This window comes from Phyllobates terribilis, unplaced genomic scaffold (genome assembly GCF_046119375.1).
Source record: "Phyllobates terribilis strain yellow unplaced genomic scaffold, ASM4611937v1 Scaffold_2__4_contigs__length_985480577, whole genome shotgun sequence".
Lineage (NCBI taxonomy): Eukaryota > Metazoa > Chordata > Amphibia > Anura > Dendrobatidae > Phyllobates > Phyllobates terribilis.
In genome coordinates, this window is record NW_027362762.1 from 171,327,069 (window position 1) to 171,340,990 (window position 13,922).

General features: G+C 42.8%; 1 protein-coding gene across 2 annotated transcripts in view; it reads right to left on the reverse strand.

Annotated features, from left to right (window-relative positions):
• Positions 1 to 239: 239 nt before the first annotated feature.
• LOC141250834 (glycoprotein-N-acetylgalactosamine 3-beta-galactosyltransferase 1-A-like) overlaps positions 240 to 13,922 on the reverse strand; it is an 88,192-nt gene continuing 74,509 nt past the window's right edge. For both annotated transcript variants that reach the window (XM_073670121.1, XM_073670117.1), the window contains one exon: positions 240 to 1,644. In XM_073670121.1, coding sequence (XP_073526222.1) covers positions 1,423 to 1,644 — 222 coding nt within the window. In that variant the 3' untranslated portion in view covers positions 240 to 1,422. The remainder of the gene's footprint in view (positions 1,645 to 13,922) is intronic.

A 13,922-nucleotide genomic window follows, 5' to 3' on the forward strand; every position in this document is an offset into this window, starting at 1 on the left:
ACAGTTGGGCAAAGCATACGGCGCAGGCGTGAGATGTGATTTGTCTGCACAGGTGCAAGATTTCTCATGGCGATGAGGATGACAGAGGAGGCGTCATCAAAGTCAAGGACGGCGAGCAGCAGCCAGGGGGAGGAGTGGAGACTCCGAAGTCACGCCTATTGGACTGGACAGACCCGATTAAAATACACCACGGGAGAAATTGAAAAGTTTTTTTGGGGATATACAGGTAGAGTCAGGGCGTTGCATAAGAATTTGGGGAAAGAAGCGCAGACACTGAATAAGTTGATATTTTAAGCTGATATGGAGCTGCTCTGTGCTGCCAGAGTTCATAAAATTGTGGGGGAGCAGGGAGTCAGACCCCGAGCAATGATATTGTGATCGTACAACCCTTTTAATAGTGTCAATAGCAAATTAGTACCTCTAGTATAATTCAAGTTCTTTAGGATCATGAAAATAAAGCTTATGCGTTTTGGTATATTGAATTTATTGACAGCATTTGTCTGTATATCTGATATCTCAGTGACAGGGCAGTCATACCTGCAGCTGGTTTAGCTGCCACTGGGACTCATGGTCGAGCCAGTGAGCTGATTTGTGCTCATCTGTTTTTCTCAGAACAGCTGCTCTTCGCTTTGCATTTAGAGTACAAGTCCTATGTTGTCTCTTACACAGGACACTACTGTGTTCTATCTTCTTCTATATAGATTCACATCACCTTGAAAAGTCGAAACGCGTTGGTGTAATAAAAACCTTCATTTTATACCATCGAGGATTTTTCATTCCCGCACGTTTGGTGATATCTCCAATAAAGTGAGTCAAATTACATTGTCAGATGACAGCAGCAACCAATCACAGGCTGCCGATTGGCTGCAGCTCTCACATTAGATAACAATGTCACATCACTGCCAGGAAACACAGCACTGATATTACTGGAACAGTGTCAGATCATAAAGTGAGTACGTGTTTTTTTTTATGTGGGGCACTTTAACATTTATGAAGGGGTTGGAGACAACCCTTTTGATCGACAAAGATCTATAAAGAAAAAAATCCTGATCAGCAATGTGGAAGATTTATACATTAAGACATTATTTATAAATGATAGTGGTGGGTTACTTTTCCTTACAGGTAAAATGCTGTTATGATATGACTGTGGTAGGTAACTATTTGTCGAACATTACATTTGAGAGATCATAAACCATGTAGGAACTTCTGGTTGTGGACAAAAACATAATCACAGTAAAGTACAGTATATGATTATAAGTTCCCATTAGCGAGCTCACAGCTTTTCAAACAGTTGCTGGAAGAAAGGCAGAAAAAGGCGCTGGATGTGGAAAAACAGCACCGTCTTTGAGCCAAAATCTGATTGGATGCTCTATATAGGTGCTCCATATTTTCCTATGCTAGTTTTTATACATCTTGCGTTCACTATTTTGGAGCTGTGGTCTGTGGTTGTGCTGAAGAAGAAATTGCTTTTTCAGTGGTATTTGCACTGGGATCTTGTTGTCTGAACTGTTCTGATAATGGTGGCTGGAAACGAAACTGATATCCATATGGCCTTAGATGGTAGGTAAAATACTCCAAGGTGTACATGAGCTCAGCATCAACATAGTGATAAGATATGGCCAGGTCCGAACAGCACTGAGGACCCTGTAAAAGAAAAGATGTAAATAAAATATGAAATTAAAAAACGTTTTTAGAGAAAGATCCAAACATTTGAAGAACTTATTTTATGCATAGATAATAGACTTATTTAGCAGTGGACTCGCATTTGTGAATCTATGGAGAAGCCAGACATACCCCATTTTAACACCATGTCTTTAGGTCCATTATTCTGTGATAATTCATTATATAGTTTATTTTTGGAAAGGATAGAGCTCTGATTTTAAGAAACAGAACTCTATATCCCCTGCATAAACATAAAGTTAAATTATTTTTGTATTGTTTTATTCTTGAGTTCAAAGTCTAAAGGGAGCATGTCATTAGAACATGACCTATTTTTTAAATCCATTTTTCATGTTAAAGGGAACCTCTCACCAGAAAAACGCTATGAACCAGCAGATATGGGGTTAATCTGCTGGTTAATAACGTTACTAACCTGCCCGGCCCCCGCACTTAACCGAACACTATGGGGAGAAAATCAATTTTAATCCCCTGCAGCATTCAGGTTTCAGTCTTGGGGGCGGCGCTGGTTCAGTCACCGGTCTGAGAATACAGAGCAATGGCTGTAATCGCGCCCCTGGCCCTGACTGACACTCCCTCTGCTTTGGGGCCTGGGGTGCGGCTACATCCATTGCTCTGTATTTTCAGAGCGGGTGACTAAACCGACGCCACCCCCGTAACTGAAACCAGAACGCTGTGTGAGGATTAAAGTTGATTTTCTCCCCGCAGCATTTGGCTAAGTGCGGGTGCCGGGCAGGTTAGTAATGCTATTAACCTGCAGATTAACTGCATATCTGCAGGTTAATAGTGTTTTTCTGGTGACAGGTTCCCTTTAAATGTATTTTTAAATCATTTTGGAAATTGATTTTTTATTTCATATCACAATCTGTATAAAAAAAATAGAAACCTGGCAATTTTCACACTGGCAACTGGGGATATGTTAGATTCATACCTATCCCATCAAGGACAATATGTGCAAGGAGTTTGTATGTTCTCCCCATGTTTGCGTGGGTTTCTTCCGGGTTCTTTGGTTTCCTCCCACACTCCAAAGATATACTGATAGGAAATTTAGATTGTGAGCCCCAATAGGTAAGTTATGATGATGTCTGTAAAGTATTGTGGAAATTACTGACGCTGAAGCAGTCCCGCACCGCTCCCAGCACATTAACCCCCGAAATACTGCAATCGAAAGTCAATCGCAGCATTTCCGGGGCAAGCAGCGATGAGAGCGCCCCCCTCTTACTTCTATCCGGCATCCCGCACTGTGTATGCCGGGTTCGGACAGTTGCCATGGTGACCCAATGTCGTGATGTCGACATCCGGGTCACCAGGCATCAGCAAGATAGGTAAATCGTGCTCAGTGCACACCTAGCTTGTGTGTGCAGGGGCTGACTGCCTACACAGCATAGGGGATGATGCTTTATCCTTATGCTGTGCAAGCGATCAGACTTCAAAAAATGAAAGTCCCATAGTGGGACAAAGTGTAAAAGTTAAAAAAAAAGTCTCAGAAAGTGAAAAAAAAATTATAAAAATAATCCAAAAAAATAAAAATATACTGTACCCATAAATAAATATTATAATGAAAAAAATAAAAAAATAAAAGAACACATATTTAGTATCACCGCGTCCATAACGATCTGACCTATAAAACTGTCCCACTAGTTAACCCCTTTAGTGAACACGGTAAAATAAGAAAAAGAAAAGCAAAACAAAAAACAATGCTTTATCATCATACCGCCGAACAAAAAATGGAACGCAATCAAAAAGACAATTGTAAATAAAAATGGTACAGCTGAAAACGTCATCTTGTCCCGCAAAAAACAAGCCGCCATACAGCTCCATCAGCCAAAAAATAAAAGTTACAGCTCTCAGAATAAAGCAATGCAAAACAAATATTTTTTCTATAAAATAGTTTCTATTGTGTAAAACCGTCAAAACATAAAAAAACTATATAAACGTGGTACCGCTAAAACGGGAAGACCTAAAGGGCTAAAAATGATGATTCAAAAAATTGATTTTATCAAAATATATAAACTTTATTATCCAAAATACATACAGGTAGATTGGTGACTAGACATAAACAAAAACTGCAATGCGTATTAAAATGACACACCTGGTGGAAACGATCTCCCCATGGTCCTATGAAAAGTCATTAGGACTCCTAAGGGTAACCAGATATGTAATGGTGGAATGTAACATAACACACTAGCTATTATAATATCATAGAAATAGTATATATATAGTTCCTGTGTACACCGTGCACTTTGCACACATATTGTGAATAGTTACTTGTAATTAGCAGCCCGGCAGTCACCACCACCCACGTACCAACCCCAACGCGCGTTTCGGCAAACGAGCCTTTGTCAAGGGGTAGTGGTACCGCTCTAATCGTACTGACCCAAAGTATAATGCTGCCTTATCATTTTTTACGACACATGGAACGGCATAAAAAAAAACAATTCCTGAATTGTTGTTTTTTGTTTATTCTGCCTCAGAAACAGAAAGCGATCAAAAAATGTCATGTGCCCGAAAATGGTACCCATAAAAACGTCAACTTGTCCCGCAAAAAACAAGCCATCACATGACTCTGTCGGCCGAAATATGGAAAATTATAGCTCTCAAAATATGGCGATGCAAAAACTAGTCTTTGCAAAAAAAAAGAGTTTTTTAGTGTGTGACAGCTGTCAGTCATAAAAACACGATATGAATCTGGTATCGCTGTAATCGCACTGACCCAAAGAATAAAGTCATCTAATCACTTATACCGCACGAGTAAAGGTGTAAAAAATAAACTCTAGGGTTAGGGTTGTGCTAGGGTTAGGGTAGTGCTAGGGTTAGGGTTGTGCTAGGGTTAGGGTTGGGCTAGGGTTAGGGTTGGGCTAGGTTTAGAGTTAGGGTTGTGCTAGGGTTGGGGTTGTGTTGGGGTTGGGATTTTTTCAGAAGTAAAGAAAAAGGATAACGACGATATGGGGACTAGTGTTGAGCTCAAGTGCTCACTACTTGAGTTTGCATCGGGTGCTCGGATATGCACCGAGTATGTGGTGCTAGAGTGACATACTCAATTCTCCACTCCATATGTTTTGCAGCTGTTATACAGAAAAAAAAACTCACGGGGATTGCCTGTCATGCACAAGGGATCCCCGCATGTTTTTTTTTTGAGTGTCAAATAACCATGAAACATGCGGGCGGGGACTCGAGCATGTCACTTGAGCACCTGCAATACTTGGTGCATACCCGAGTACCCGATGCAAACTCAAGTAGCGAACACTTGCGCTCAAGACTAATGACAATTTATTCAATATGATGACCTAATGTTATCAAATTCTGTGTCATACCTCTGGGTTCAAAATGTTCATTATACCCCTTGATAAAATCCTTGAGGGGTGTAGTTTCCAAAATGGGGTCACTTGTTGGGGGTTTCCACTGTTTAGGCGCATCAGGGGCTCTCCAAACACAATATGGCGTCCGCTCTCGATTCCAGCCAATTTTGCGTTCAAAAAGTCACACAGTGCTCCTTCCCTTCTGAATCCTGACGAGTACCCAAACAGTGTATTTTCCCCACATATGGGGTATCGGTGTACTCAGGAGAAATTGCATAACAGTTTTTAAAGTCCATTTTCTCCTCTTACCCTTGTGAAAATTAAAAATTTGGGGCTAAAAGATCATTTTTGTGGAAAAAGTTTTCACGGCTCTACGTTATAAACTTCTCTGAAGCACCTGGGGGTTCAGGGTGCTCACCACACATCTAGAGAAATTCCTTGAGGGGTATAGTTTCCAAAATGGTGTCACTTGGGGGGGCGCTCCACTGTTTAGGCACATTAGGGGCTCCCCAAATGCAACATGGCATCCTCTAATTATTCAAGCAAATTTTACATTCAAAAAGTCAAATGGCGCTCCTTCCCTTCTGAACCCTGCCGTGCGCCCAGAGTTTTTTCCCCCACATATGGGGTATTGACTTACTCAGGAGAAATTTCACAACAAATTGCATGGTGCAATTTTTCCTCTTACCTTTATGAAAATGCAAAATTGGAGGCTGAAAAACATTTTTGTGGGAAAAATGTGAAAATCTTATTTTTACGGCTCAATGTTATAAACTTCTGTGAGCATGGCGTCCGCTAATTATTCAAGCAAATTTTACATTCAAAAAGTCAAATGATACTCCTTCCCTTTCAAACCCTGCCTTGTGTCCAAACAGTGTTTTTCCCCACATATGGGGTATTGGCATGCTCAGGAGGAATTGCACAGCAAATTTTGGGGTCCAATTTTTCCTGATACCCTTGCAAAAATAAAAAAATTGCGGTCTAAAGTAACATTTTTGTGAAAAAAAGTTAAATTTTATCATTAGTTAGTTAAAATTATCATTTTTTCTTCCACATCCCAAAAATTCCTGTGAAGCACCTGAAGGGTTAATAAACTTCTTGAATGTGATTTTGAGTACCTTGGGGGGAGCAGTTTTTAGAATGGTGTAACTTTTGGCTATTTTCTGTCATAAAGGCCCTCAAAGTCACTTCAAATGTGATGTGGTCCCTAAAAAATGTTTTTGTAAATTTTGCTCAAAAAATGAGAAACAGCTTTTAACCCTTATAACTTCCTAACAAAAAAAAATGTTTGGTCCAAAATTGTGCTGATGTAAAGTATACTTGTGGGAAATGTTATTTATTAACTATTTTGTGTGACTTATCTCTCTGATTTAAGGGCATGAAAAAAAATTCAAAGTTTGAAAATTGCAAAATTTTTAAAATTTTCTCAAAATTTCTGATTTTTTTCACAAATAAATGCAAGTCATATCTGAGAAATTTTAGCAATATCATGAAGTACAATATGTCATGAAAAAACAATCTCAGAATCAGTGGGATCCGTTGAAGTGTTCCAGAGTTATTACCTCATAAAGTGACTGGTCAGAATTGTAAAAATTGGCCCGGTCATTAATGTGCAAACTCCCCTCGGGGGGTAAAGGGGTTAAAGAGAACCTGTCAGCATGATTTTGTTATGTACAGTAAAGACATGGCTGTAATACTAATTAAATTGATACCTTTAGTGAATAAATCCGCTATGTTGTTCTTCTTTAATCATCATTTGAAGTTTTCTGCTAATTAGATTTGTGTGCACGGAGTCTTCTCCTCCCTGTCTGTGATTCCCTCCACCTGACTCATCTATATGAAGAGGAGATTTCAAAAACATGATGGAGGTCACTGAAAAAGTAGTGACCTGTTCTAGAAAGACCGGAGGCAGGTGGAGGAATCGCAGACAGGCAAAAGACCCAGTGCACAGTCCGGCCCCTGTGCACCGAAAATTAATTAGTACAAAACTTCAGTGATTAAAGAAGCACCACAAAGCGGATTTCTTCACCAAAGATATCAATTTAATCTGTATTATAGCGCCATTGCAGCCATGTCTTTAAATTACAAAATTGTGCTGATAGGTTCTTTAAAGAAAAAAAATAAAAGCAATTCCATTAAAAAAATTACATTTAACACAAACACATGATTTAAACAACAGTTCATTGTCTGTTGATAATTTTTTTTCATTACTAATACATTAACCTCTTCAACACCGAGCCATTTTCTGTTTTTTCGTTTGTTTTTTTTCTCTCCTTTTTCCAAGAGCCATAACTTTTTTATTTTTCTGTCAATATAGCCATATGAGAGCTTGATTTTTGCATTACAAGTTGCATTTTTGAATGTCACCATTCATTTTATTATGTGATATACCTAAAAGCAGGAAACAAACTCCAAGTGTGTTGAAATTGCAAAAAAAGTGCAATTTCACAATTGTTTTTTAGATTTTTCATTTACCATGTGCATGGAAAAACTGACCTGGCAATATGATTTTCCAGGTCTGTATGAATATGCTGATTCCAAACACGCATAGTTTTTTAAATTCGTAAAAAAAAACATTTTCTTGTGTTATAATATTTTTATTTTTTGAGATATGGTGCTATGTGATGGCTCATTTTTTGCACCCTGAGCTGACGTTTTTATTGATGCCATTTTGGGGTAGACATGATGTTTTGATTGCCTCTTATTGCATTTTATAGCAATGTTTCAGCGGACAAAAATATGTAATTCTGGCGTTTCGATTTATTTTTTCATTCCGTCATTTACCGATTGGATTAATCCATTTTATATTTTGATATATCAGACTTTTACGAACGAAGCAATAGCAAATATGTGTTTTGTCTTTTTTTTCAATTATTTTATCTTTAATGGGGCAAAAGGGGGGTGATTTGAACCGTAGTTTTTTTAATTTTATTCATATTTTTAAAAACACTTTTTTTTTACTGTATTTAAGGCTATGTGCCCACGAAGCAGAAATGCTCAGGATTTTTTCCTGAGCGTTTCTGCATCTCCCTGGCAGAAAAAAACGCATGCGGATTGTACATGCGTTTTCCTGCCAGGGACTTGCGGAAATGAAGCGTTATTCACTGGCATTTCGGATTAACAAGCGCTTTCCCGGGTGTGACCCGAGAGAGTGGTTAAAAATAAAAAAATAAACTAATACTTACATTCCGATGGCCCCCGAGACTTGCTGTGCTCCTGTGCTGACTGCCATCAGATCGCGGTACTGAAAAGACCTGCCGTCACATGACTGTGACGTCAGCGCAGGTCCTTCAGTCCTGCGCGATCTGTCAGCAAACGAAGAGAAGTAGTCCGGGGGCCGTCGGAAGGTGAATATCATCTTTATTTTATATTTTATTCTTTATTTTATGGTACCTGGGTGTGGAGGAGACTCTCCTGTCCTCCACACCCGGGTATCATCCGCACATTAGAACGCGCCAATTGCGCAAGTACAGATGCAGTCTTGCTGAATTGGCGCGTTCTAATGCAAGTCAATGGCGGTGAAAACGCAGCGCTTCCACAAAATTAATGGACATGCTGCGGATTTTTGAGCGCAGCATAAACGCTGTGGAAAAATCCGCAGCATGGGCATTGAAAGTGCGGAATTGCATAGGGGACCATGGGGGAAGGTTTACCAAGCGTTTCCCAAGCGTTTACGTGCGGAAATTCTGCAGCGTAAACGCTTGAAAAACGCATCGTGGGCACACAGCCTAATATTCCCTTTAGTGATCGTCTAAAAAGATTCTCAAACTGCAGCAAAAAAACATGACTGTTTTAAATCCCCAATTGCTCGTCTCAGCTTGCAGAGTGATGATTTGCAACAGCCAATCATTGACCTCAGTAATCGTGATCCACACAGGTAGATGTCATTACTGGGGCCAGTGATTTGCTGCAGCAGTCATGTGTTCATGATTAGTGTGTTATTGCTGCAAGAAAGTAAACAGAACAACTAGATTTGGAGTTATAGTTATTATTTATTCTTATCACATTTGCTGCAGATACGGAACTTTATGAAAACACAGACAATCCCTCTAAGTCATAAGTATACACTAATTGCTTGCTATGTGCTTCTAGCCCATCTGAGGGCAGAATAAACTAGTGTCCAAGACCCTGATTTCATCACAGGAACACTTATTGGATTTCCTGCTTTAGTTGTCTTAAAATCTCAGCGTTAGAGTTCTCTACTATGTGCATGTGCTGTCGCGTTCATGATATTTTCAATATAAAGGAGAAAGTTATAAAACAGTTGAAGGAGGTCTAAGAGAGTCAGTCACTATCAGGACACGCTGTAACTAAATAAGTGAAATTTTATGCCAACTACCACAAGATACCCATTAATTGGTAGCAGAGAGAAATCAGGGTTGCCATCAATCAGGGTTGGGCCCAGAAGCTGATATCCATCCAGCATGTCAGGGTGAATTGCAGCAGTCCTAAAAAATGAGGTACAACTCTCTAAATATTGAGACTTTGCAAAAACTTGATGTATTTGTCTGTAAAAGTTTTAAAACTTATGAAATACTTATAACTGTACTTCAGTAACCATAGAAACATCTGACTAAAAGATTTAAAAACACTGAAGCAGCAAACTTTGTGGAAAACAAAATTTGTGTCAGTCTCCAAACTTTTGGCCATGACTGTATCATTCATCCAACTTGTCCTTGCCTTTTCTGAATAAAATAATACATAGGTCATTACTGTCATTGGAAAATAATGAAATCATGACTCTCTAAACCTAGTCATTACATAATCATCCTCGCCCCATAGATTTCTTCTCTTCATATCTTGATTCTCTGTTACCCAGGTCCAAACTACCCATGCCCACATTTATCATACTGCAAGAACTTAATCATGGTCCAGGACTCAAGTTGAGCTCTTTATATGTCCTTTCTTTAACACATATTAAAAATACTTCCCAAAACTAGAAGCAAACTTCATAAACCTCAGACTTGTTTGCAAACTGTTTGGTTCATTAGGACATACATGCTATACAGTATATACAGGGTTATTGCCAAAATCATAAGCTATCCACTATCCATATGTAGTGAGCTGGCTGGCTCTGGCTGTTCTGTGATAATTGAGATAGAGCCTGTGACAGAAATGATTACGCAGGATGGTGTTGCCACCTTGTGGCCAGAGGTTGCACCTGTGCGGGGTGTGATGACAGAGAAAAAGACGGAGTCTCCTGTGTCCCGCCCTAGAGAGTCACGTGACCAGAGTGAGAAGCAGGAAAAAGCGCGCGGAGAGTCTGAGAGAGTCTGTGAAAAGAACCAGGACGGTGTGCAGGTCCTCGTGTGTGCCTTAGAGGATACTCTCAACGTGGCTGCTGTTATCTGACATCTTTTCCTCAGAGCTTTCCCCAGCTTCCCCACTGCTGAAGGATTCAGCTGTTACACTCCCCGCTACTGGAGTGTGGACTACACAAGGGAATCCACAAGAGCTGCTACCCGGATCAGAGAGACTGTAAGCGGGACCTCTGGCGAGAGGCCGAAGTATTCCTTCCTTTCAGCGAAGTCTGCTGTTCCTGTTTTCTTTGGCTGGGACGTCTTCCTGCAAAGACAGACAGGCCTGCGACGGGGTCACATCCTTCTGGAGTAAAGGACTGGTAACGTGTGAGTAGGGACAGTGAGGGTCAGCTTATAAGTACACGTTATTGCTGTGAACATTTACGGTTGTCATTTATTGTGTTCTGCTATGTTAAAAATGTATACAAGTAAAGATACGGTTATCAAGGTAGAGTCTGTGTGTGGGGATCTTGCTGGGCCAGATCATAGATACCAACGCGCGGCCTTGCCCGCGGTCACTTCATCTGGCGTAGTCGGCAGGATCTGTGACCAACAAGATTCCCACCCAGGCCACGTGTACAGTCAGAAAGCCCCGCCGGTGTCTATTGTGAATCAGGTCAGGAAATTTGGCGGACGAAACTACCCTGTAACAGAGTGGGCGGAACAAGTCCGGATACTGGGGGACATGTATAATATTGACCCTAAGACCTTGGCAGAAATGGCGGTACTGACGCTAGAGGGGGAGGCATGGACGACAGTCAGACTGGAGACGGTCAGGGGCCAGCGTACAGTGGATGATTTGGTGCGGGTGCTGGAGAACACCTATGGGCCGACCACATACCAGGGAACACTGCGACACATGTTCTTTAGACGGACGCAGCTTGAATGGGAGGATATTCCCCAATATGCGAACGCCCTTCAGGTACTCCTTGAACAAGCCTGTGGAAAAGGGGAACAACTAGCTGGTATGGCTCCTCGTGACCTGGTACTGAGAGACCAATTTGTAATAGGACTGAGAGACCAGTATCTTAACCGCACGTTACAGGACTTGATCCGGATGATGCCGACTCTTACTTTTGCTGAAGTCAAACAGGAAGCCATAGTACGTTCAAGGGGACCCGTCATGGATGTGGGGATTCCAGGTGCTGCGTGCAGATCCATATCTGACATTAAAAATCCGAACAGTGACACGGAAGACCTGAAACAGATGGTAGCAGACTTACAGAAACAGATATTACAGTTAACATTAGACCGACAGGGAGACCAGCGAAGACAGCCTAGCCGTCCCGTGGGACAGTGTTGGTCATGCGGTGATCCTCGCCATAGGGCAAATCGTTGTCCTCAACACTTCCCTCCGCAAAAACCTCCGTCGCACCAACGAACAAACCCTCAGTCACCCCAGCGAAGGGAATTTCGATCAGACCAGCGAATGGAACCCCAGCCATATCCACAAGCAGAGCTACCACGCCGGGCCTCACTACAATGGCTGCCGTTAAACTAGACACCCCTGCAGCTGAGGCTCGCGCAGCAGGGGAGGCCAAAGAGAGGGGTGTGGAAAAACAGAGCCGACGGCGGAGTGCTCTTGCCTCGGATAGACCGACACTTGAAGTTGTCCTGGAAGGAATTGCCGTACAGGGACTGATGGACACCGGGTCACAAGTGACCACGATCTCTGAAGAGTTTTACGAAAATTACCTCAAACCAAGAACTGCTTGTGACCCAGACACCGCCATTAAGATTATTGCGGCTAATAATCTACCCATTCCAGTGACCAGAGTTGCTTGGATGGACACAAAGGCCTGCGGACAGGACTTAGGGAAACGAGGGATCGTCATTGTCAAGGAAGATTTCGGCTCCGAGACCCCAGTGATAGTTGGAATGAACATCTTGAAAGACCTAGATCTTATGCTGTTGACAAGAAAAGGACCCAAATACTGGCAGAAAGTCACCAAACATAAGCCGACTCGTCTGGCGTTCCAGCGCGTAATCTGGACCGTTGGACTTCAACAGATGGCAGAGGAACAACTACCCCTAGCCGCCATTACGGTGCCACGCCGTACCCGGATTACTTTGCCCGCTGAAAAAGAGACAGTCATTTCCTTACCCCTTAACACCCACCGACAACTTGAGGGGGTTGAAGTGTTGATCGAGCCGAGGACCCCAAATGGGGGTAAGCTAAACCCACTAGTTGCTCGAACTCTAGCCGTCGTGAGCAACGGGAGAGTCCCTGTCAGGCTAAACAACACCGCAGACGTAGGCCTAGCCCTTGAAGCCGGCACTCAACTTGCCCGGGTATATGCTCTACCCACGGAAGTGAATCCCATTGGACCCCCATAAACGCTCAAGTAGACGAAGAAGACATTGGGCGAAAACAACGGGAAAAAGTACAGCTAGACACGTCCCAATACACCAAACAAGAAGTGTCTCAAGTGGAGGAACTCCTGCGGGAACACCAAGACTCCTTTGCAAAGCATGACACAGACTTTGGGTGTACCACCAGTATCCAGCACGAGATACCCACGGGTGATACCCCCCCTATCCGCGAGAGGTACCGGAAGATACCACCTCAACAATACCAGAAAGTGAAAAGCCTATTAGAATCCATGCTACACGCCGGAGTGGTACGTGAAAGCCAGAACCCGTGGGCTGCACCCGTGGTGATAGTCAAAAAGAAAGATGGTTCCCTGAGATTTTACGTAGACTATCGTAGGCTCAACGCTTGCACTATCCGGGACTCATATCCACTTCCCCGGATCGAAGAGTCACTGACCGCCCTTAAGAAGGCCAAATATTTTTCGTCCCTAGACCTGGCCAGTGGATATTGGCAGGTTCCAATGAGTGAGAAGGACAGGGAAAAGACCGCCTTCATCCTTCCCATGGGCCTGTATGAGTTCGACCGGATGCCGTTCGGCTTGAATAACGCACCAGGGACCTTTCAGAGACTGATGGAACGCTGTCTGGGAGACTTTAAATTTGAGTTTACGCTGATATACCTTGACGACATCGTGGTATACTCCGCCACCTTCGAGGATCATCTTCACAAGCTTGGCCAAGTGTTCCAGCGCTTGAGGGGACACGGCTTGAAGTTGAAGCCCAGCAAGTGCCGTCTGTTCCAGCAGGAAATCGACTACTTGGGTCACCGGATCTCGGCCGAAGGTGTCCAGCCCTCTCCGGAGAAGATAGCAGCCGTTCAAGAGTGGCCACAGCCAACTACCGTCAAAGAAGTCCGGGCTTTTCTGGGGCTGGCAGGCTACTACCGTCGGTTTGTCAAGGACTTTGCTCGGCTTGCTGAACCACTGCATGAGGTTCTCCGAGGGACCGCGAACAGTCCCAGAGGACGACGCATCAGTTGGGGGCCTGACCGAGAAAAATCCTTTCAGGCACTTAAGGCTGCTCTAACATCACCCCCTGTTCTGGCGTATGCAGATAACACATTACCATTTCAGTTGCACACCGACGCCAGCCTTCAAGGTCTAGGGGCGGTCCTCTCTCAAGTTCAAGATAATAAAGAACGCGTGATAGCCTATGCCAGTAGGTCTCTCCGTGATACCGAAAAGAATCCCGTCAACTACAGCTCCTTCCCCTTGGAACTCTTGGCTCTGACTTGGGCTATGACGGAGAAATTTGCTGGCTATCTGACAGGAGC